The following is a 25,972-nucleotide window of genomic DNA, read 5'->3' on the forward strand; positions in this document are numbered from 1 at the left end:
TTTTACCCTTGAGTCCTTTTGTCAGAAGAAAATGTGGACTGAAATGTATTTAACCAATGAATTGAGCTTGAATAGACCTACAGATGGGAAATACATTTCCCTCAACTTTCTAATGAACTCAGCATGTTACTCTGTGATGTTCAAACACATTGCAAAGTCTGTAGACTGTGTAGACAAGACAGCTAAGATCTAAACACGGGAATTTGAAAATAGGTGTAAACTGGCTATGATCAATGGGTACAGGAAGAGCCACCAGGTAGTAGTCTGAATATATGAACTTTACACAGCATTTTAAATAGCAGATTTATGTAGCACCTTTCAAGCATAGAATGCAGTTCAGAGTGCTTCACTATTCAGCACCAACACTTAGGCTACCAGTAAAGAAGTATATAAGTAAATGAATAAATAAAGACAGTTACAAAAAAAGATATAAAATGAATGAATGAATTTGGGGAACGAGTTTTTTTTTTTTTTTTTTTTTTTTTTTAGCAAAGTTCATTCAGAATTTCTTTCTTTCTTTCACAGCAGTCTCTAGGAGTAGAGAAAGACGAGTCCGGTAGGTGGCAGTGAATGTACTCAGGTAGGGAGGGTAACTGGGGGGTGGGGTGGGGGGAGCGCTCCCATGTTGCGTAGTCTGGAAACCTGACGTGGAGAGCAGCCGAGCGGTCGGAGCGACAACAGTGTGACAGAGTTGCGGCAGGGCAGATCAGAAAGTGCCTGTGGCTGCGCTCCCCCGCTCAGCGCGCTGATCCCTGGACGGAGAGAGTGGCACAAGGCTGGGGAGACGCTCCGGAGGCAGCCGGCCGGCCGGGGGGTGAAGCCTGCGGGAACTGACTTTGACGACCAGACCCGGACGCTGCTGGCAGGAAAGGTGGAAGTAACTATATTCATTGACTTTTGAGCGATGCACTGGCAGCATGGCCAAGTGGTTCAAGGAGCACCTAGGATTCAAAACTACCAAAGCACCCCCTCCGGCGCCGCCGAAACCGGACTACAGATACTGTCACACTGGTGTGCCCGGTGCGCCTGGCTACCAGCAGCCAAGCTCCGGGGCCACTTACCCGAGCCCCGCTCAGCCGGACATCCTCGCTGCGTACAAACTACAAAAGGAGATGGACTTCGAAGACCCGTACACTCCAGGTGGGAATATTTCCTTTGGGTCAAGCTTGAACACTGTGGGCTCCCCGGATATAAAGTATGTGTCGCCAAAGCACCGGCTAATCAAGGTGGAAACAATCGAAAAGAGCAGCCCGGCTCCGGGCGGCGGTATCACGGTGACCCAAGCTGTCGCTGTAGGGAGTGTTAAATCTCCAACTTCACCTCCGTCGGACCATGACAACAAGGAAAAGGTGAGTTGAGTTAGTCGCCAAGCAACTTACCTTACACCTTAACTTGCACATTTAACCCAGTTCTCTATTATTGTATGTAACCCTAAAGAAAACACCACGGTACAAGTCCTACTAATATTCCTGCGGTGCCATACAGTAGTGAGTTTAGCGAGCTTAGAGTAATTGTGGTATTTTCAATCGCTTGTTGCAGTATTTCCCTAGTATTCCCTTAAGATTTAATTTTGGACTTTATCGTTTTGCTGGGAATTTTTATTTCGTCCTCATAAAACTACATCAGTTCGTGTAACTGTATCATTTCATAAGCGTGAGTATTATCAGTGGCAACAGGCGCTCCCTGGCTTCCACAAAAAGGTGATTTGCGTATGAAGCTTCTGACCTAATGGGATACGGCATGAGTCGTTACAACCGGCAGAACTTGTTTTCACCACACAACGTCTGTCCACTGTATTGCGACATTCACCTTTGTGTAATAACTAACCTGGAGTAAGCTTGCCTGATAGGGAGGCAGTGCAGCGGCATGTTCTGTGTTGACATACAATAGCATTCAAGCTTTGCAACAAGCCAGGGCTATGCATTTTAATTTCATCATGTCGTTGTTTTATTGTGCCTTTCTTTAACTTTGTTTCACTTAACTGTGTGTGAAGTGCAGCCAAACATGGGTTTGTTGGCAAACATGGGTGAAATGTGAGTGCCAGTGGGGCTGCCAGTTTGGATCTGCAGCTTCCTCCCAAGCAATAATGTACCATGAACTAGACGTAATTGGACACAGTGCCTCTGCTGTAATTTAACCTTTTTTATTTAATTTTTATTTAACTAGATAGGTCAATTGAAAGGATGCTCTTTTTCTAATGATATTCTGTTGCCTTGAGGAAATCACTACTGATGAGTTTAAAGCTGTATGGCTCTTAAAGTGAGCGTCTCCTCACCATGAACTACACAAGCCAAGCCAACCTTGGCTTTCTTAACTTCTCCAGTTTGTGTCCCAGGGGGCTCACTGCACACTCATCATCACAAAGTGAAGGTGGAGACAGATGAGGCAGAGTGCTTGCAGGCAGTGCTGGGCCGGGACAAGTGCCTTGAAGCCTCTGAATTGCCATGTCAGGCTTCTCAGGAATTCATCCACACTGAGTGTTGTTGGTTCATTTGGAGTAAGCGGAGATGGTCAGTGTCAGCGGGGTTAATGACTTCTGAAGAGAGCTGATCTTGCTGAGGAATGCCTCTGCGTCTCAGGTGCCACAGCTCATGTACACGAGGGAAAACACTACAAAGTGTGAAATACTGGGTGTGAGCCATGCTGTCCTGTTGCTGCTGACACTGTTCTGCTGTGCTCAGTCCCCAACATTATGTATTTGTAAACAGTGGCTGAACAGGATATGTCAGGTCACAATGCAGAAGTCTTGTCTCCACTTATGACCATTTATGTGGTCCTTTTGCTTTCACCTTCAGGTTATTTGCTTCTCCCCTTGTGTTTACTTTAACACCTGTGTCTTGAGGTGTGGTGTGTTCACAGTTCTCCGGACAGCACATTTATATTGTTATTAAATCAGACAGTGTCTCACATTTATGTTTCACAGTTTCTCGGACCCATCTGTGACTGAGCATTGTTGGAGGAAGTTTTATTTTCCTTTGCCCAATTTTTAATACTCATAATTTGTGAGCGACATTTTACTCTACAAATGCCCTCAACAGAGAGACAGGGGCATCTTTTGAAGTTAATACAAAAACAACTTTTGAAGTTCTGTGCTTTTTATTTTGAAAAAGTTATCAGCTCTCTGGAACTTGCTTCCATTGCAAAGGATTACACGTGTATTAATCATGCAGTGGTACATTTAAAACAATGAGAAACCGAGAATTTGCCATTTTATGCTCAGCCGCTGCTGCTGTTCAGCTAATTAGACAGATTATAGCTGTCTCCCGTTAATTGAGGCTTATTTGGATCTCCCTGGTAAATTAGCCATGGCAGGCCCAAGCAGAGGAATACAGTTGCCTCAGCCCCTCCTCACTCTGCATGTGCGCATATGGGTTTAACAGACAGGCAGATTATTCTGTGTTAAGGTTTAAGACCTCACACCTATTTATATGAATGATGTACTGTACATATTAGATCAATACTGACTGCTGGCAGGCTCAAGCTGTGTGTTGAGAGAGGGGTTTTTGGTGCTCAAGGTAATGTAAATGAAAGGTGGTGGATTTTGATCAACAGAAGCTTGATGGAATAAATGAAAAAGAAAAGAATCTATGACAGATAATGCCAGTGTTTTTTATTCTGTCAATTGCCCTGGGAGCCCATCTCTCTTACATTACATCCTGGTGGTTTCTGTATACAGTCCACGTAGTTGGAATCATCAGGCATCATTTCCGTACCTTCAGAGGAAGGCAACTTCCACAGACTTGAAAATTGCCTGAGCAAGATAATCCATCATGGTGAACATGAATCCTTAATTTGGCTTTGTCAAAGTTTCTGTTTTATCGCTATTTCATTGTGCCTGAGCGGAGTGTTTTCATATCAGTGCAGCATTACGTTACGCTCTGCTTACTGTCAATCACCTGACAACCTGCAAGAAAAATGGCAGTCTCTGCCAGGAAGTAATCCCTCTGCAACATGTTGCCTTACAAAGTTGACTGTCACGTTCACGTCTTCTCATTTAAGGTGTCTGTGTTAATTTCAAAAGAAAAGGTGAAGTTTTTGAACACAATGAAAAACAAGGAGAAGTTAAAACATCTAAACACATGCAGCATGCATTACAAAGTGATTGATGTAAATCTAAGGTACATGCACTGTAAACAGAAGTAAATGGGCTGTATTTCTAACTGTGTTATCCTCTTTTAAGACATGTATTTGAAGCCAGTATGTGAACTCTTGCTGTCAAATCACCAATGAAATGTAATCTAAACAAGTGAAAAAAGACAGCTTTCATTCTTGTAGAACATCCTACATTATTATTTTTTACAACCATCAACTTAAGATGATTGCTGTGCTTTCAAAAAGCAGTCATTTGTTTCGATTTTGTGCTTTCAATCATTTTTCAAGATTAGGCGTTATTTCCCACTTTGTAGCAAATTGCTTCAAATAAGTCATTGTGCTGCACAATAACCACCTGTTATCCAAGACAAAATGGAGGCGTGAATGTACAGAGGCTTTCTGTACAAACTTATTTGGGGATTATAGTGTATTTGGGAGCCAAGGATTTTCTTTCTAACTGTGGCTGTCTGAGGCAGACCATGATAATTGTTTTGTAAATCCTTGTTAGAGGGGCTCACCGGGCGAGGATTTTGAAAAGCCATTTCCTACCAAAATGCTGTATCCTATTGGATTGTCCTGTTACACGTGGACACACACACACACACACACACACACACACACACACACAGCATCTATTTCAACACTGTCTGTGGGAGGACTGTTTGTAGTTTGTTTCATCGACTCTGCCTTTAGGCTATGTTGAAAGGGCACAGAGTACATTGTGAGTGTTCCCGACGGGTAATATTTCATGTCTAAACAGTCTGATAACTAGGCATGCACCGATTGTGAAATTCTGGGCCGATATCAATGTTTAAAATAACAATATTGCCGATACCGATATTTTTTTTTTTTTAGAACTGAACTGTTTTAAAGTCTTTTAGGCCTTCATTATACTATCTTTGAATGAGCACAAATTCAGCCATACAAATTCATGAGGCAATCTTTAATATAATGCTTTTTTTTCACATGACAAAAATTCTTTTTGTTAAAATGTCCCTTTTAATCTGATGTGCAACTACCTACTCCCACAAATTTAACTCCTTCAGATGTAGCCTATTTAATTCTAATTTCTTGCCAAAAACATCATTTGGACACATCATGATAACATAATAATTTTCTTTGCCCGACTCTCATTTTTAACTGAATAGAGCTTGAACACATCATAATGTAACTGGATGCACCCTCCTACTCTAACAATAATAAAAATAATGAAGAGCTGACAGCAGCCCAGTGAGACCTGTTGTCTCAGGAAAATGTGACCCTGTTCCAACTCGGAGCCAGTTATGATCCTCATCCCTCCTTAGTCCTGACTTGCAGGCCGACTCGAGGAAGATGCAGTTCTCCTGTGTTGGTGGTTGGTTTGTGTGCCACTGTCATCTGCGACAGTGCCTTGCTATAAATAGTGCAACATGTTTTCTTACTTGACAAGGGAATGTTGGTACTGGGAACATTTCAGAATCATTTTATTTTTCAAGGGTCTCATGACTCAGTCAACCAAGGGTACAGGCAGTGATACCTAACAGTAAAAGCAAGAGAAGCGAAGCTCAGTTGTAGTCAGTGTGCAGTAGTGGAAAACACCGGTTGTAGCCGCAGTCTGTGATGCACAGTTGATCCTATTTGTCATTTTCTAAATGACAGACATAATAATGATGATGATAAAATGAAAATCCCCTTTTGTCATGTAGGTGTCCTGCAGAAAATGTTTGTCCATCCCAAACACATTTTTCAAGTCTGAAACGCTGGACAAACTCGGATGGATAAATATTGGACAATGCTGATATTCTGTCGATAAATTGGTGTATCTCTGCTGATAACATAGGTGTATTTCTCAGGATGAATTTGGAGCTCACATTTTTATAGAAACCAACTGAACAGGGACATCTGGGCGGTGATTAAAAAAGGAAAGGGTATAGTGTCTGTCTGTGTTGCAGCACACACATATACACACATGCACTGCAGCACACACATACACACACGCACACACACACACACACACACACACACACACACACACACACACACACACACACACACACACACACACACACACAAACACACACACACACACACGCGTGCGTACGCCAGTGCAAAACTGAATGGAGACACAGCTTCACAGAAACTGTCTCTCTAACTGTGCTGGCGAAGTGCTGACTGCTGAGAGACTGTGAGCAAAGAGCACACAAGTGTTTTAACAGCGCTGCCTGGCTACATTGATGTTTTAATTACTTGACTCATGAATGCTAATTATATAACTGCTTACCTAATGCCTGAAATGCCAATAGCAGTGTCAGGTTTTTTTCTGTCTTAACCCTAAACAGCTCTTCATTTCTATTCACACAGATCCCATGGGGGGAAAAAAGCAAGATAAGACAGTTTTTCCACATGCATATTTAATATATGAAGTACAGTGTTGCATAATGAGTGTATGTAGGGTTTAAGTTTGAAACATCATATATGTATTCTGGAAAATATTTCTGGCCTCTTGAACTCATTTTCAGTATTCTCCAAATAAGCATTAGTACATGATCTATTAATCTGCTTTTTTTCTCCATAAGTAAAAGTGTTAGTTTGGCTCACAATGCTGTGTTTTGTTTTTGTGCTAGTAATCACTGCCCAAGAGGTGTCAATTTATTCAAATCATATACGCCTCATTATCAAGTCTGACTCTTCATATGTAGATTACAGCGGAACAGATTATTGTGCCTTATTTCAATATTGACGACAAACATGCAGGGATGGTATAACAGAGCACTGGTCTGCTAGTGTTCAAGACATTTTGATGTGTTTTGTTTCTAATGATGCCAAAACCTTCACGGTAGAGTGCGTTGAGAGAGATTATCAATTATCACTCTGCCTTGGAGCTAATTAGAGGCCTCATCTCCCAGCTCATCGCTCTGCTCAGCATTAAACTAACTTCTGTCAAGGACACCTGAAAGTGATGAGGGGCTCCACTTGGAAAAGTGTAAACAAAAGCAGCAGCACGGAGTTAACAGGCTGCAGTGTCCTTGTGAAATACAACTTATCTTTGTCAGTATTTATCAGCATACCTGGCAAACCAGTGTTTGCACCTAACTTTGGCTTCCCTCAGGGCTCCGGGACTCTTTGACTCGGTGATCCTATAAGCCACATTGTGTATCTATCTATAGAGGCATATATTCGGATCATAGGCACAGATGGCTGTTGTGCAGCCAGCACAGGCGTCTGGATTGACAGATTTCCTCTGTGTGTATTTGCCTACATCCCTTTCATGTGCCTTTTTATAGGTCCTGGCTCAGCATTTTGAATGATTATGCTGTTAGTGGAAAACCATTGTTTATTTTGTAACCTTTCCAAGGTGATGAAAATCAAAAGCTCCTACTGCTAGATGGTTGAAATGCAGCAGAGCATTTTTAGCCAGAGCGGCTCAGCCCCGTTCTTGTTGTTCAGTCTGTGTCAGAGACACATTCCCATTGGAAAAGCTCATCTTGAAATCCAATTTCCCCTTTCTCTTCAGTGGCTTACTTTATACTTAATACTCATTACAAATTTAACATGCTCATTGAATGTTTTGTTGGTCTTGCTGCATCTGGTGAAGACTGAGGTTAAAATCGGTCATCACCTTCTTGCCCCCTATGGCCCTGATAACATTTGTGATCATGGAAAAACAGAGGAACCACTGGGAGCCAATTAGCTTGTTGTCTTCAAAAGTTTTTCAACCTTCAGCTGTGTGTGATTAGCTTATAGCCTGAACAGCAAGTGGGTTATGTAGAAGTAGGTGGGTATGGGAGTAGGAATGGGCCATTACTTCAGTCACTTATACTGGTGATATTTGGCTTTTTTTTTTTTTTTTTTTTTTTACCCTTTTTCCTAGGGATATGTCGTTAATACAAATGTCAAATTAGGAACAGAGCAAAATAAAAATAAAATGTATATCAAACATTTAATTGTTTTAAGATAGGCCTGTCAGAAAAGTGGTGTAGGGTGAAGTTGCCCTTGAGCATTGTTCACAGATTAGTTTGTCGACCTAAAAACAGTGTTTACTCAGTTCCTAGAAAATAATGCTTATGGTTAATGCTGATAAATGTTAGGGTCAAGGTTATGGTTAGGTAACTAAAATAGTTTGGGTAAGGTTTGGTAATGGCCTTATGAATTTGATCAGAGATCAGCACATATGGACATTTTCTAGCCTGGGAATCTGAAAAGCTTAACATGTTTTGCACCAATTGTAATTTGTATTGGTTTTGGTCACTATGGATGGGAAAATTTTGCAATTGTCCAAGACAAAAAGCATTACCTTTTAAATAACTTATTTAAGTGCACACTGTCCTTTATCAATCGAATTAAAAAAAACAAAAAAAAAAATCCATCCGTCCTGTTGAGATTCTCTTTTAAAATGCAAATAGCAGTTAATTTGTTTGTGAATACTTAAATGTTTGACTTGTACATAGAAAAAAATGCAACCCATTTTAACTAAAATGTTTCAAAAGTATATTTTAATAGTGTATTTAAATGTGGACAAATCTTTATAACAGTCTCAAAAGACATGCAAGTAATGTGCAGCCGTCAGTCCTGGTTTAAAGAAGTCAGATGTCATGTTTTAGAGTAAATAGTTATCTTCACTCCAGTAAATCCCAGTCACTGATGTGAGCTTTAATTTCTTTAGTTTAGCTTTAGTTTAGTTTCCCATAGAATAACTGCTGGCTTCCTTGTAAGGTGTCCTGTTTGGTCTTTGGCGTACTGCTCAGGCTGTGTGGATGCTTTATGCTTCGATCAAATTTGATTCTCTCACTGCGTTGTGGCACACCGCAGTGCACGAAAGACCTGAATTATGGCACCTTCTGAGCTGCAGTCTTCCTGTGTGGGTAAAGGAGGATTGCTTGTCTGGCCTGCAGATTAGAACCCGTGGTGCGTGTCTGAAGTTTTCCTTAGCTTCATTTCCCCACAAACTGAACGTCTTTACTAGGCCTTTAACCCCGGCATTCCAGACTTCAGTGGGATATTACGAGCGTAGCCCACTGGGCCTCTACGGCCTCCTGTGCACTCTCATCTCTGTCAGTGATAGGAGAAATGTCAAGCACAAACGTCAATATCACCTCAGTGTCTGAGTGCGATTTTCTTCGGGGAGCCAGAAAATGGATGAAAACATCACAGCCCATCATGTTTTGTTATAGCAGCCCTTTTAAGCACAGTTCCCTACCTGTCTGTATTAGATGGAGGCTGGTTAGGTTGATAGCTGGCACAGCTGAATGTCAGAGCATTGGAGGAACTGCCCTTGTACCTCTATTTACTTTTTTTTTTTTTTTTTGCTTGCACTATTGATACTGTTGGAGAGAGCGTGCAGGTTTTCGAGTGTGCTGCTTTTAAATACCAATAAAGGATCTTGAATCTGTGGTTTCATACAGATCACACTGTTGAATTCAACATAATATTTTGTAACTATGCTCTTGTTGCCCATTTAAGAGATTCATTTTCTCAAACTTTTACATGGAAAAATATGCAAGTGGAATGCATAATGTGGATAGTATGTAGTAACGCTGGCCAATATGGACAAAATAAAATCTCATGAAATCTGTGACCAAATACCTCAATATCAGATTTTTGACAATATTGTAGACATGACTGTTGGTGCTGTCATAAGACATTTACACACAGGATTAGATAAACAGTTACTGATGTGGATATTTTGACCAAGAGGGTTGAGGCAAAGAATAGAACAGCTAGAACAGAAAGCAGGAAAAGACAACACTTGTTTCATATTGCAATATTGTAAAATAAAAAATTCAAGGCGATATAAAGTCTCATATCACAATATCAATATATCACCCAGCCCTAATATATAGTTCGAGTAAACAAACGTAACCAAATTTTAAGTAATTTTACACCACTGTGGTGTATGATACAAGTTTAGATAGTCAACATATTGGGTTGATACTTATGGCGTGCTTGCTTGCTTTGGATCAGGCTACTGTTGTTTTCTTAATTCTGACAATTGATTCTGACATATTTTTTACATCAGTGGTGTGCAGATTGTTGACTCATTTCTTCAAGTGAGCAGCTATTTGTGTTGATAATTACAATAAATTCTCTCAAATAACTAAGGCGATGGTATGTTACTATGGCTACACTGACTCATGATTACAGTAAAGTCTAGACTGTGGTATTCTTGGCATGAAACATGAGGGATGATTATTAGATGGTTGATGCCATTTGACCCATTGTTCGCTAAGGTGTCCAAGAATACCATATGTTTCCTGAACTATTTGAGGCATCCTGACTGCATTGTCAGACTCACTGTAGTCTAGTTAAAGTCTACAAGGTATTCACTGTAATTAGTCACTGTTTACTGGATACTTTTCACGCTGTGTGTTTTATACCAGTATGCTCTTTCTGTGCCTGACTCTTCATAATATCTGTGCAGAGCCCCAGTTGTGGATGTGCTCTGTGGATTCCAGTGACCGAAGCAGGAATCCTGGAAGGGCACTTTGCAAGGAAGGAAGGAGCGCGGTGCTCTTTGGTCCAGAGCCAAACAGCTTACAAGTTTAAGCCCTGCCCTCCCTGGAGCAGCATGAAGTCATCCTTTAGAGGAGGATATGCTGGAAGGCATAAGCAAATGATTATTGAATTGAGCTCCGAAAGGTTCAGGTTCACATCAGAGATATCATTTTAACTGAGCCACAAATCCCATTACATTTATATCTTGGCACAGTAATTTAGCATCAATGAGTGTAATAATTATATACTTGTGTTGAATGGTTCGTGGTCAAGTTTTATGTATAACTGCCGCACACCACACAAAGTTATCGTTCTTGGAAATGGTGGCATTTAGCCGTCGTTTCCTTATTTCGTTTTCCACACCCCCCATCTGGGAGCCCTTTCTCCATTTTAAAGAGGCCTAGAGGAGGTTGTTGTGTTTGTCGGCCCATTTGTTTCTCTAGCGTCGCACCGGAACAGCGGTCACATGATTCCACCAGGTCACAATTAGCTTGTATGCTAAAGCTGCAGCTCTGGCCACTGGGGAGCTGTAGACACATGGCACTGTTTTGTTTAATGACAGTGTGTGTCGCAGGGCCCAGAATGAGGCAGGCCTGGTGGGCAGGCATGTCGTCACACACTGATTAAAAGGAAACAAATTGAGCCCTTAGGTTTCATGCCATCTGAGGCACGAAGGAAGAATCTGCATGAAGCATTGGCATTTGTGCACAAACAATACTTACATTTTGCATCAACATATGTGGGTCATTCATTTTACCTCTGCAGGATTTGTGCTTCTGTGTGTGCGTTGTCTGTGTGTTTTATATAGAAGTTATACCTTTGGATGGTGGGCTGAGTGCTTTCTGTTCTGTTTTTGTGTTACACTGTAGGAGGCAGAGAAAAGCCAGGCTTCTGTCTTGACATTAAAGAGCTGCCCTTTTTATCTGTGCCCACCAGGAAACTCAATACTTCTATTTCTTTTTACTGGAATTCCAGGCTTCCAGTATTCACTTGCCTCGTAGGCTGAATAATTTTGCTTCTGTGATGTTGTTCGTCTATCTATGGTGTATTTATGTTTTAGAATCACTGAATTGTTAACATGGATAACAGTGAGGTTTTTTTTTTCCGTTGAAACCAGCTGTTACTGTGATAGGAGCACTGGGTAGAGAAAACAAGCCACTGTCTGCTGTTGTTTGGTGGAAAATAAGGAATAGTTGGGTTGCTCCAGGATTAAGGAAGTGCTCTCTTCCTGACAGGAAGTGTTTACAACTTGGTGACATTCCCTTTTTAACTCAGCAAGTCTGAGCTCGCCCCTCTGAGCAGGCTGGGAATGTTGACTGCTGTGTCCTCGCTAAAATATAACCAGGGTTAATGTTCTCTCCTGTTTTGACATGAACAATCCAGACGAAAGAAATGGTGACAAATGGTGACAGTGCATAGCTGTGAGAGCTTTATGTGAGAGCCAATTGGAGAGTCTTGCTCACCCTTCCCGGTTGCAGCGTGCTGGCCTTCACTGTCCTGTTCAGAGAGGTGGGGAGCCACGTAGCAACGGCAGTGGTATGGGACTCCACCCTGCACTCCCTATTGTCAGTCCAGGGGACATGCTGGGACCTCAGCACAAACTCACCACACAGAGGCTATCTGAGGCCACGGTGCTTCCGACCACAATCAAGTCATCCTCACATCAAAATCTTTTATGGCCTGGCTGTGGCTTGGTTTCCTCTACGCTCTATAAATCACACTCCCAAATCAAAGCCTGAGTCCCAGTGGAGCTCATGTTGTTTCATGAAGCCCTACTTTCATAATTGTGTCACTTTTGGTCTTGTGTGAGCCATGATAAACAACAGTGTTTTTGTCTTAGCCTCACAGAAGCAAACTCACACGGAAGTGGATGTGTGTGTGTGTGTGTGTGTGTGTGTGTGTGTGTGTGTGTGTTCTGTGTTTGTGCTTATGTGTGCCTGAGTTGTGCAGCTGCATTTGTATGTGCAGGCACACTTGTGTATCTGCAGAAGTGACTTATGGTATTCTCTTTTAATCCCTTGTCCCTTAAATTCAAAGCCCAATCAGTGTTTCCATAATAATTTTAACTGTAGCCGTGAAGGAAATTGGTGTGGCATGTGTGTGAAGGTCAAATCACTCATTCACACGTGCTCAGGATTATCATATTTTGTAAAATTTCTCTGTTCCATTGTAGCAGCAGAATTAGGCTATTCTCGACTCTGGTGCCGCACCACTGCTGACTGTATGCCACAGAAACACTGCTAATAAATCTATCAGAGAGGGATGGGGGCAGAGGAAGGAAATTGGATTTTGTCAAGCGTGTCGTCAAGTACTTCATCTTGAATATGTGTCACATATTAAGAGCACCTTCATAGGGTGCAACCCTCTCCCTCTTCTTCTTTCTCCAGTGGAGGTCCTTCGTGGCAGTGGAGTGCTCTTTAACGAGGAGCTCCTTGGGGACAAGCCTGGATATTTGTTGCGTTCCACTGTTTTGGGTGCTAAGCCAAAAGAAAAGGTGATCTGTTAACAGGCATAAGGACTGACACTCAGAATAGGACTTACCCAGTAGATATTTTGTCGATAGGGAAGATAAGTATAAAAGGGAATAGTTTAGGGTCAGTGTAACTTGAAAAAAGACAGACGCTTGTGTTTGTGTCCCTTTGGTCTGTAATGAGCATAGAATAAAATGTTTTAATAGAATCCCTGTCGCATTTGTATGAGTGGTCTGACACATTATTGAGACACAGGACATTTTGCATTGAGTGAAACTGAGAAAATGATTTCAAAGGTTGTCTTTTGATGGTACAGAAAAGGCCAGTAGCATTAGTAGAATTTAGAAGTGCAGTATAACTTGTGTTGTGAAATCAAAACCGTTGTTATGAAATTTGACCTTTTAAAATACACAAATATAGTTAGTGCTGTCTACCTTGCTTGGGCAGACATGTCACCTTTAATTTTAGCCTGACAAATCCTGGCAGATGTAGGAAAAATCAGTGGTGCATTTACTGGCTTAAACCCAGTCAATCTGTGATTGCTTCAAAGATGCCAAAAGGACACGAAAGGCAAAAGAGTTCATCTTTTCAAATCCAGCTTTCTCTGCAGAGACAGAGTGCTTGCTCATTGTGGTTTAGTGCACATTTTGTGTTTCAATCTTGAGAAATATGTTCAGTATTTTTCTACCCATGCTGTGTTAAATTGTCGATACACACCATTTATAACCATATAGCACAACCTCACCACTAGCTTTATAGACATATAGAACATATATAAGAAATATACCACTTTGTTGCATCTTCTTGTTAGCCTTCAACACAACCCAATTAGGGCTGGGTACCGAAACGCGGTGCCATGTTATCGCAAATTGGAAGTTTAAAAGATGGAAATTATGACGTTCAAGTTCAAGTGAACACAGCATTACCCAAGTTAGTAGCAGAACAGTGTGGATGTAAAAATAAAGGTAAACTAAACAAAACTTGTTAGAAAGCATGGTTTGCCACCAGTTTTTGGGTGAAAAAAAAAATATGATTTCAAGAAGGACATTTATCTTGTTTTTTGAGGCTGAAAACGCGTGCCCTGTAGGGCTGAGTTGGAGGCTGGCAAGACGCTGCAGCAGAGTGTTCAGTTTCTTATCGGTAAAGCTAGCAGTGAGGATGCACTATGTATGGTTATTAATGATGGGTATGAGCAATATAATATGGCCTGGGCTAAAAAACACCCTACCTATGCTTTGGTTTTGTCTTGTGACTTCCTGTTGGTGGAAAAATGTACATACCCAAGAGCAGAATTTCAGCTGAGCTACAGAGTGACTGTATGACTTCTCAAGAGGTGGGGATGGGACATTCTTTTCTACACCCACCCAACTTTGTGATATAGGTTGGAAAAATGGGTGTAGCTTTACATAAGCAGCTCTACTACCATTAGGGATAATTACTGTACATAAACTTCTCATTACATGCGGTCTCCTACACATTATAGTAACATTTTGCCTGTATGACAGTTATACTGTCAGTGGTGGTGTATTTAGACCAGGGGTTTATACGTTTTTATTGCAAGAAAGGCGACACGGATTGACTTGCGGTTAGGGTAAGGGTTAGGGAAATTATGACACTGGTACTAAACAGTATTTGTTAACTTTCTTTGCGGCCTTTTTTTTTTTTTTTTTGGTAGAACTTAATATGCATCTCCTGGGAGCTAATCACGGTCGCCTGGGAACTCATGAGTAGCAGCTCGCACAGACTGAATGTCATCAGAAGCACTACTTGATTATAATGAGCATTGTGAATGAACAACTAGACATCCTTCTTCAGCACTGATTGATTCCTTTTCATACCTTTTCCCTTGTGTGTGCGTGCGTGCATGCGTGCGTGCATGTGTGTGCGCTTGCGTGTGCGTGCGCGTGTGTATCTATTTATGTATTTATGACCAGTGAGTGAACTGGATGAACTGGATTGTGACCTGTAAGAGAGTATTAACGCCAAAAGTGAGAATACTGCAAAGCACCCAAAGGGTGTTGGAGTGACTTTGGTTTAGGGTCCTTATATAAAAAAAATAAATGAATGAAATTAAAATAAAATAAAATAAAATATTGGATGTTAAGTATTAAATTGATTAGATGTCATACTTGAACTCTGACAAACAGTGAAAAGAATAAACATAACATTAAAATAATCAGTCTTGTCTTTGTGTGTGTGTGTGTGGGGGGGGGGGTGGACAGTGTTTTGGTGAATTAAATTTTCCTTGTTTTGATTGGCTGATGTTTTTTTCTCTCTTGAATGAATTGTTTTACACAGCATCAGTGTCACTGTTGCTACATCTGTTGCTAACATGCAATCCATGATCAATGACAGGCTAACTCGGTTGTGCCGAAACAACCAGCTTTACACTGGCTGCTGTGCAAAAGCCGCGCCACATGGGCAAAAGTGCAGAGATCTGAGAAACCAACAGTTTATGTGGTCTGAATCTTAAAGGGGGGTGGGTGCAATAAATAAGTGGGCACAAAGCGGTGAGCTGTGCTTTGAACACTGCAGATGCCTCAAAGGGAGGCACATGTGAAACTGACGGCTGCATGAGCACACTGATGTGCAAAGGGGGATCTAATCCTAAAGACATATACTGTAAAGCTCGTTGCGCACATACCCTCTAAATCCTGAGCTCGCAAAAGGTAGCTATCATAGTTGAGAAAATGCCATTTTGAGTGTAAAGCAAGGAAAATTGCAGGGAATATATATTTTTTTTTCATAGGGCTACATTAGCTTTTCAACTTGTCATCAGGTCATATACGTGCTAACAATGCTTGGCCATGCTTTTATGTTTTTAAGTTTTCCCTTGGGCACACAATGATCAGTCTGCCACATATTTTATTGTTTTTTGTTGACTCACAAGGATGAGTAACAGGGTTTACTAGCATTAGAATGCGGAGTGTGATAGCTGTGCCAATGAGGTTAAAAGCAGAACAAATGAATTCACCTGAAGATAAACAGAATTTTTGTTTTCCTCAAGTAAAGTGCTCTTCATTGGTGCTTGGAATCCAGTAGCTTGTGACTGATTGTGAAAAAGCATCTTTATGGCAAACATAATAATTCGATTAACTACCTCCGCTGATTCCTAAGCAGGCATTGAGAGGACGCACATCACTCTCCCAACTTCACAGAGCCACGGGCTGAATGCTCAAGCAGCGACCGTGATCCTCAGAAAACATTTCAATAAAATTTCATTAATGTCAGAGTTGCATGGTGGGGAAAGTACTCCTGCACTGTCTCTGCTTTGGAGGCAAAGCCAGTTTTCCATCTGCTTAATCTGTTTGAGAGATATAGAACGCAGCATGGCTCAGTCCTCACCAGGGGCTTCCATTGAACAGTAACCAGATTTGCACTTGCTTCTTAGAAACATAAAAGTATCTTATTGATAGTAAACGCATTATGTCAACACACAGGCTGTGATCATTTCTGCTTAAATAAATTGCCTTGAGGGAATGTTTCTTGCCAAGAGAGATTGTGGCCAAGTTCTCTTCAGATGACTGCAACACAGCATTCATCCTGTGCGTATGCCCAAAAAAAGGTGGACAAGCTATAAACTGTGGCACTTTAAGGAGTTACTGCTTGCAAAATGTTGCTTTTAGCTGAATATTTGTCCACATAAAAGGTGTAAACATATGGCGTGACAGCCTGTTCAGTCATATTCCTCTGTAGTTTGTTTTAGTAAATTGAAAGATAAAGTATAGTTCTCCCGTCCGCCTTTCAAAGCAGCTTTCATGCCCTGTAATAGTGGCAAGTTTTCTTTTTCGTCCTTACACCTTAAAGAACAAAAGAGCAACTGCAGCAAAAAAAAAAAAAAAAAAAAAAAAAAATAGCCATGGTGAAACGCCTTAATGCAATCGAGCTGCTAAGCACTGAGTCGTATTAGGTTATCAGTGGCTGAAATCCCCCATGGTGTGAGACATAAATCACATATGTCAGTCACCAACCCCCCCTCTCCATTTCTCCTTACTCCTTCTGCAGCCTGCTGACTGCTCCGGTGGTCTCAGAGGGCATCAGCCTTCACCGTCCCCTGATGCATTCAATCCCTCCTGGACTGGCCGTGACATGTATATCATATTCCTGTCTGCAGTCATTCTGCAGTGCTCTCAGGTGGCTGACCCTGAGCCTAGTCATTAGTTTCATCATCATGCATGTCTGTGGGTGTTTGTCTTGTCATGACCTGGTCAATCCATATATCTGCTTTTATTTTAGTTAATTCAAATACACTGAATACTTGGTTGGCTAAAAATGCTAATAAAACCTTATATACAGCCACTCATTTCTGTATTATGATGACCAATAATCTCAATATATTGCTATTATATTGATATTGTGGTATCAGACTAGATATCATCTGGCATTTTAAATATCGTAATATCATGATATGCTTTAGAGTAAAGGGATATGGTTTTCTGAGCTTATTATTGACTGTTCAAACTACTTTGTTATTTGCTGTCACCTGCTTAGTCATTGTCACCACATTACTGATGAATGTTAATCAGAATTCTGTTGCATGTAAATATCTTATGAAAGCTCCAATTGTCACCTCAACAATATTGCCACAATATTGATATCAAGGTAATCGGCCAAAAATATCCTGATACTTGGTTTTACTCTTATCACCCAGGCCTAATCTCACAACACATGATCAAATTACTACTAATGCAATTTTTGAACCTTTTACATGTGATGCTCTGATGGCCCTGCCAGACACATTCTCTCTCCATTAGGAGTGGAGGAGGAGAATTGTTGCCTGCTTTTTCTCTCTTCTAATGGAAGACCGGGAACCAATTGAATTGTAATCCTAGAAGCTTCTAGTAGCATCGAATACTGAACCAAAGTGGCAGGTGCCTGTTATAGTCTCCCTCCTTTGCTAATGTTCTGCTTCTGCTCCTGCTGATTTGAAATCAACTTCATTGCCTGAGAGCTGCAGTGCATTTTAAGAAGCCTGCTTCTCTCCCCACTGCGAGCTGCCAAAGCAGTGGCAGGTGAGACCTGACCAACCTGTGATCTTGGCATTGCTCATAAATGGGTGTAACTGAGCGAGTTCTCTCGCTGCAGGCCAGAAAAGACTCAGCTACCACTAGGACATGCCTGCAGTCTGTGAGATGACTTTGGGAGAATCTTAAGGCTTATATGCCTACTTAGCAAAGCCCTAATATATTGAGGCATTACAGCCTTGTGCGGAGGGTGAATTTCACTTTCATGACAAGCGTGGCTTGGCTGCAGTCCTGACACACCCTGGCATGCCAGAAGGCAGATGGTGTGTCCCCAGGCAGAAACCCCTCTTTCCAGCACCCCTCTCTCCATGTCCCCATGCTCCTCCTGCTGCTGAGTAGTTATTAGTGTAGTGGGACAGGAAAGAGGATCACATTGGATCAGTTTGGAAATATTAACCACCTTCTTCACCCATACATGTGCCAGGTTGGAGGAGTTGGTTAGTGGTAGAGTAGAGAGGCTCTGTGGTGACCAGACTGTTGACCATTCATATCTACTGATATGCTTGGGAAGTCTGAGTATACTTAAGTGACTGACATTACCCCCTCCCTTTCTATCGGGACAATGTATGTTCCCTTGAGCAAGGCAGCAAGGCAATTAAAAAACAATTTACAACTGCCTTCTGTTGAGCTGGTCAGTGGCCAGCAATAAAAAGATAATTGTGTAACTCACAGGTTTGCAAAGGTATGAATGCAGTGTAAGGGAAAAATGGGTATAAATTCAACCATTGTAAATTTAGATGACTTGCTCCTGATGATACCTGTTTATTCTGCATTGAGAGGTGCAAATGATCTCATCAAAGATGGAATTATTTTCAACATTTTTCTAAAAATTGTCTTTAGAGAATTCATATAATATGCAATCTGGGTTTTCTTGTGATGGATGACACTGTTTTGACTGTCTTCGACATCCAATATTTTACTTTGAAGCAGCACAAACCCAAATACTAGCCTATATAACAAAATGCATAGTGGATGGAGGTACACCGAAAGAAAAGACAATAACAGTCACAGTACGAAAATAATGTAAAACCATCCTTAAATTTCATAACACAACATAAAGACCATGTGATAAACAATACACATACAAACTAAATAACTAAACAGGGAACATGAGCCAAACAACAATGAACTGGGCTAAATAAATTTCCGTTGCCCAAAAGCATGTTGGGAAACTCCACTGACCGGAGTCAGTGGAGAGAGACTGAAGTCTGCTACATTTTCTCACAGCTAGATTTCTTTTGATTTGCGGAGTGGATAGTTGTTAGAGTGGGTCTCTTAAACCTATATAGTTTTAATAGGCAGGAATTTCAGTCATTTTATGTATAGAAAAAAAAATCACTTCCGGTTTGAACCACACCGACTTTTTTCCCCCCCTGAAATCCGAATCCATATTATTTTCCTCAAAACAAATACAAATCAAAATACAATAGTGGTGCCACCCTTGATATACATATACATATATACATATCTATATGTAGATAGCTAGACAAATCCCCATCTCTGCTGGGAAACAACTCTGGGTGGGGAAATAAATACTACTCTCCATTCCTTCAGCAACCATCAGAGTTCCCTTAAGCAGGGCACTTAAGCTCAGTTGCCCCATATAGCTGCTGAGAGACTGAGAATAGAAAAATGCTCCCAGGTGTGAATGTGTGTAACTGTATGAATGTGAAGCAAGGCTGTGCTGAAAAACAGCATGCATGCCCAGCGAAAACCTTCCATGGATAAATACAGCATGTTTTATCGTATATTATGGCCAGTGGTCTCTAACCTCCAGCCACTTTGCTTCAGTATGTCGACCACAGACAGATGGTTACCGGCCTTCTTCCCTGCCATTTAAGTGATTCATATGTTTATTTAGCGTGGGTTACTTATTATTAGGTTTGGACTGTGTTTGCAGTGACTGTATTTGAGGTGGGTTTGGCAAACAGGAAGATTACTGATGCACTGAGTTTCCATGCAACAAGGTGTGAGATGGGAAAACAATTCTGAGCACTGTGGCTGTGATGCATCATTTGTACTGAGCTTTTGGTTCCCCAGGACAGCCAGGGACACTGCTAATCTAAATTGCTGAAATTTAATTTAAGTTGTGAGTGAAGGATATATTTTCTGTGGTGCAAAAACAGACCAGAAGAGTGTTTGTGTTGGATTTCCCCCCCGCTTAAATTCACAGAAGCAAAACAGTGGAGGAACCCATAATTATGCTGTGGCAGAAAAAGTCCTAGTTATTTTCCTAAAAACAGATGGAGAGGGAGTAGTGAGCGAGGCGGATTTAACACACAGTAGCTGGTATGAAACACATCCGTGGTACTTCCCTGCTCTCCTATTATTGCCTAATCCATGTATAGTGTGGCTGATCTGTGCAAGAAAATACCTGCCAGCATTTCTTTGTCACAGTATAAGTAGCTTACAAATGATCCGCTACTGAACTTTTTACCGCTTAACACTTGGTAATTTTTCAAGATGTAATTTTGTTTGTAAATCAAATGACTGGTGAATGATGCCTGACCTTGATTAGAATTGTAAAAAAAAAAAAAGGGATGTAATGTGAATCATTTTATTCACGATTTGGTTCATGACAGAGTTTATGAATTGATATTCTCAGGATATTTTGAACAACCGCAACAGCAACAACAATAATAATAATAATGATAATAATGATAATGATGATTATACCAATAATACTGTTTGTTTGTGGACTTGGTGCCCTGCTTTCCCAAATACAGTGAATTTTCTAAATGCTTTTTTCTCCAATTCTAACTGTGATATGGAAAATGTAACTGTGACTCGTGGCCGCTTGTATCACAGTCTCAGTTTCAGAATGATTCCACCCTTAGTAAAAATGTTGGTGCTTTCCCAGCTGACGTGAATCCCTAGAGTAGCTTCCTTTGGGTTGGAAAGGTGTATGCGTGTTTGTCTGTGGCATTCTCACGGGTGGCCTCTGTGGACTTTCTGTTTCTGGGAAGTGTGTGCTGTTGCCTAGATGGACGGTGGTTGGTGTCTTGGAAAGCTGACTAGGTGGAGGCACTGCATGGCAGGCATGAGACGTAGTCCTCCCTGAGACTTCCCCTGCCTCTTTCCATCAATGAGATGAGTGATGAGCTTGTTTATAATAAGACCAAATCCCTTCCTGTAGCGTACACTTGACTCATAGGGCGTAGTGCCAGTCACATGTGTGCTTGCATGCACAATTCGGTGTTTGCACAAGTATTTCCTTGTCTGCTTGTCCGGGTGCCATGCCTGCGATTTCTCAAGAAAACCCTTAATTTAGATGTTTCCCAGTTTGTAGAACCTTAGTTACCCTGCTCCTCTGGTCTCTCTGCCTTCTGGTTCCACTGATTGGCAGAACTAGACAGTAAGAAAAGAAGAGAAGAAAAAAAGTCCATTTCCAATACTTGCCAATAGCTGGGCCAAAGTCCTCCAGACAAACCCCTCTTATGATCTGGTTTCCAACAGGACAATTGGCTCAGTTCCTTATTTCCTCCCGAAATGTAGATCTTTAGTCTCTGTTTTGATACAGCATCCTGCTAGGCGAGGCAAGCATTTCAAGGGAACAAATATTCCCCCCAAGGCAGTGTATATGCGGATCATTGCGCTGTTCTATGAAGATTGGACCTTATTTCTGGGTCTCAGGACACCCACCTAATTGCCGTCTACTGCATGAAATGCTCAGCAAAAGAGCAAGACTGCAATTAGCCGTGGCTCACTGCCAGCTCGGCATAAATCTGCCAAATTGTTTCTCTTAAGAAAGTTGAGCAGTTGTGGTCTTCTCCTCTACTTTTGAAATGCAGGCCTGTCACTGGGCTATCATATAATTAGGCAGACCAGCAGTAGCAGAGAGCGTGCTATAAGTCTAAAGCTGAGGCGAGGTGGTGGTGTGCTGAGGCATACAGAGGTGGGGTGTTATTTATGTGTGCTCTCCCTTCATTTTCTGGCCTGACAGTGTGGATATCACATGGTCCCGGAGCCACATTAGCAACTGTCACGTAGCTTTGTGATTCAAGTCTCTGGTCCCCTACGTGTGTGTGTTGTAGTTTTCAAGAGTGGCAAAATTAATTCCTCTCTCACCTGGTCTCTGTTTCTTCCCGCCTCATCTTCTCACCTTCCTTTCTTTTGCAGCTCATTATCCTTGAAGACTATGCGGACCCTTTTGATGCTGAGCAGGCTGGCGGGACTCAGACCAGCACAGAGAAAGTGACGACTGAGAATGACGGCTACATGGAGCCCTACGAAGCCCAGAAGATGATGGCAGGTAGGCTGTTCCTTCATTGGTCCTCAGTTGCCTAATACTTCTAATTTGTACAATGTTGCTAAGGTGAGCAGCAGTGCTTCCCTGCTTTTATAATGGCTTCATGTTGTCTTAGGATTGTCTTAGTACAGTGTTAATTAATATGCGGTGTGATTTGGCCATATCTTAAGATGCTGAGTCCTAACAGGCTCAGATGGCCAAATGACACTTGACATGACAAGTGCAGCAGAGCAGGAATGACTTGTATGGCAGGAACATTGTTGTAACGCTGTTCAAAAGCAGTTTTTTTTGCTGCCATAAGCTATACGACAAATAAGTAGTTTGAAAATATACTTCTCCTGAAAGGGTTTAATAACTCGAGGGATGCTTTTAATGTTTTTCCGCTGAAATATCTGTACTCGGATACAACCACTTGCTGAGTTTTCAAGGAAGATGGTTTCTGAGACAACAATAGTCGTGCTTACACAAGAATTCAGTCAAACCACATTCTCCACACTGCTTTGTCAGAGAACATTTTCATTCTGTGGCTCAATGAGCACAGTGATGACGAAGAACAAAGAATGAGAAGAGAAATGATGAATATTTAGCAGAAAAATCTTGTGGAAGACCCCGGCACATAAAAAAAGGAATATGATAGTGTGAATGTCAGACCTCAGAAGGGTGTTTCTGGCGTTGGCGTGACTACAACATATCGCTATTTACGTCTTAACATGGTGACCTCTGTCATGTCATCTACCATGTAACACTTGCTCCCACCTCTTCTGCTTTATTCCACCCTTCCTACCATTCACACAGATACACACAGAGACACACACTCCCACACACTCCCAGAGCATGAATGTGTCCCTCCTCTGCCATTTTCTTTTAATGGGCCTCCAGACAATCTGTTGTTTTCATCTGTCTTACTGGTTTGACCTCTAGCCCAATCCTTGTCTCAGCTGAGTACAAAGACTGAAGATTTATCGCTTCTCTCAGGTGCAGGAAGCTATAACACTAAAACACAAAAAAGAGGAAAGCTTCAATAATATCACTTGTCTTGAATCTTATGTCAAGTCAAAGTCCAATTTTAACCAGAAACTCTTTCGCATTCGGCTATGCTAACAAAGGAAACCACGCTAGCAGCGCTCTTGCTCGTATGAAGTCCTCAGTTCTCAGCGAGGATGTAGATGTTCTTGTCTCCGAAGCCTACGGTGTTTGCAGTCTCCCTGGCCCGACTCCTTGTACTCTATTGATTGCCAATTCTTATTCTTTCTGCTGTCTTGACTGAGCTGCCAGGGTGCTGCTTTAAATAGTGCTGCTGTTGGTGGATTTCTTCTCTCATCCTTTCAATATTCATAATAATCCAGGGATTTGCTCTGGTGATGGATGGATCACCTATGATGGTTTCATAAGCGCGTGCTAAATAATACACTAATTCAAACACACACACAGGCATGAATACCATTATTTGTGTAGAGAAAATTAACCATTTTGATATTTTTTTTTTCTTTCTGGCAAGCGACAGTGACTAATCATGTGAAATTTCCTGTGAATACTGTCAGAGCTTTCAGGGAGTAATTGACACAGGCCATACTGATGATAAAATGGACTACAATGTTATATCAATAATAGCCCTCACAGTACCCAAATTACATTTTAAAATACACGTGAATACACAGTGTTTGCAGAGATACATATTTTTTGAATGTCTTGTGGAAATGTGAAATTCTTGTCATGGGTGATTATACCAAAATGAAAAGACCTAAAACACTAAAGTTTTGTGGTAATTTTGTTTGTGTGTTATTGCTGGAGTACATGTTGATATTGATTTATTAATGTTAAGTCCAACATCAGCCTATTACATAAATGTATCAGTGTAGCAACACATTAGTCCAGCTCTATCTAGAGTAATTGTTGCATTTCTCTCTGACAGAGTTGAGTGTATTGGTCAAGCAGAGCTGCCTGTCAGAATTCAGTGTTGCTAGAAAGGGAAAGAGACACCATCGCATGGAACGCTGCACTATAGCAAAGAAAGGATTTAAGCACTCGTGAAGCTAGAGGCTCACATCTCGCTGTCTCTCGTCTCTTTCTGCCTCTCCAACCTCAGGCTGGACATTTTTTTCTATTGCCTCTGCTATTGTTAACAATAGTGTGAAATTTTTTCACTGTTAGCTGTAGATAGAGCAATTCTAGCCTTCCTCTCTGTCTTCATTGTCACAGATTTGCTCCAGAGAGACACCAGACCTCAAACATGGCAAAACAACAGAAACTTCTCTGTTTATAGCTGTCAGTGCACGTCTTTAAATTTATCACCGGCCAAATTTATGTTATCAATAAAATTATTAGTCTCCCTCCCCATAAAATGGACTTTAACCATCTCAGCTAAAATTCAGAGCCATGTGAAAGAAGGGTTCTTAAAAAAGTGTATCAAATTAATTAGGAGAAGAGAATTGGTAATAAATCAGATGCCATTTTTATTAGTAATGGTTTATTGCTCGGGGTGTGTGTGTGTGTGTGTGTGTGTGTCCAGCAGGACCAGCAGCTCTGGGGTTTTAGGGTTCAACACAAGACTGAGTTTGTCTGAGCAACTGTGAGCTTGGGTTTCTCCCTTAAGACACACACACACACACACACACACACGTAACTACTCATATTTCCACCTGCTCACACACATGTAGACATGCTTGCATACCATAATCTCTTTTTCCTTACCTTGGATGAAAATGTTGACACTTTAGGGTTATAATATCCAAGGTTTCCCTTTGGCTCTATACTTCCCAGAGATAATTCAGGAATCAGACAGTGTGTTTACCTGTGCACAGTATTACTATTGTTGCAAACATAGTGAGTAAGGCATTTGTCCAAATAAGCATGATTTATAATTCCATAATTTGAGAAGATCTCATTTTTACATGAATGAAGTTTTTGATAATCCAAGTACAACTAAGGAAATTTGTTTATTACTAAAAAAAAAAAAAAAAAAAAAAACTCTCATGAAGGAAGTTGCAGTGATAAACTGTGTTTGGATTAAAGCCACTGGCCAAGTTATACATTTCAATTCTGCTCTACAATGTGCAGCTTTCAATCCTTCCAACAAACACACACTAGTTCAGTATGTTGTTCGGTATGTTTTTCTGACAGTCTAATGTAATGTCACCACTACAGTGCTTATGACTCTTCCTGCCAGCTTGTAAACCAGCCGTTTGGTTTACAAGCTACACTTCACAGTTTGGTGCTCTCCATTATGTATCTATGATTCCATTACAAAAGCATTTTTGATGTGCGTGTAAATGTGTCCAGTGTAGCCAGTACTATCATGTCTGTTTCCCTGTTCCTCGCATTTCCTGTTGATGAAGTGACACTCTTTTTTTGACTGCTCAGCCGTGATGGCTATCACTGCTAATGCTGATTATGTAGTTCCTCTTGTATTTATTCCATGTGCTTGGAATAGCACGTGTAAAAGCATTTGTATGCTCTATACATTCTGAATCACTATTGTGATATATTGCTTGGTGATAGAATTTAGCAAATCTGACATTTATTAATGTGGAAATGTCACATTAATGACTATTACTTTAACTCTTTTGCAGAGGATATTCTTTGTTATTTCTAAACCTTTCTGTCAAATGACTCATTCCATACAGTGTTGCAATATCTATGCAAGTGTTTTTCCATATATGCCTTTG

The 25,972-nt window shown here is 41.1% G+C and overlaps 1 protein-coding gene across 3 annotated transcripts in view; it reads left to right on the forward strand.

Annotated features, from left to right (window-relative positions):
• Window positions 1-664: 664 nt before the first annotated feature.
• shf (Src homology 2 domain containing F) overlaps window positions 665-25,972 on the forward strand; it is a 113,775-nt gene continuing 88,467 nt past the window's right edge. For all 3 annotated transcript variants that reach the window (XM_030080816.1, XM_030080826.1, XM_030080835.1), the window contains exons 1-2: window positions 665-1,349; window positions 22,178-22,310. In XM_030080816.1, the coding sequence (XP_029936676.1) occupies window positions 918-1,349; window positions 22,178-22,310 (565 nt within the window). In that variant the 5' untranslated portion in view covers window positions 665-917. The remainder of the gene's footprint in view (window positions 1,350-22,177; window positions 22,311-25,972) is intronic.

Source organism: Myripristis murdjan, chromosome 3 (genome assembly GCF_902150065.1).
Source record: "Myripristis murdjan chromosome 3, fMyrMur1.1, whole genome shotgun sequence".
Taxonomy (NCBI): Eukaryota; Metazoa; Chordata; class Actinopteri; order Holocentriformes; family Holocentridae; genus Myripristis; species Myripristis murdjan.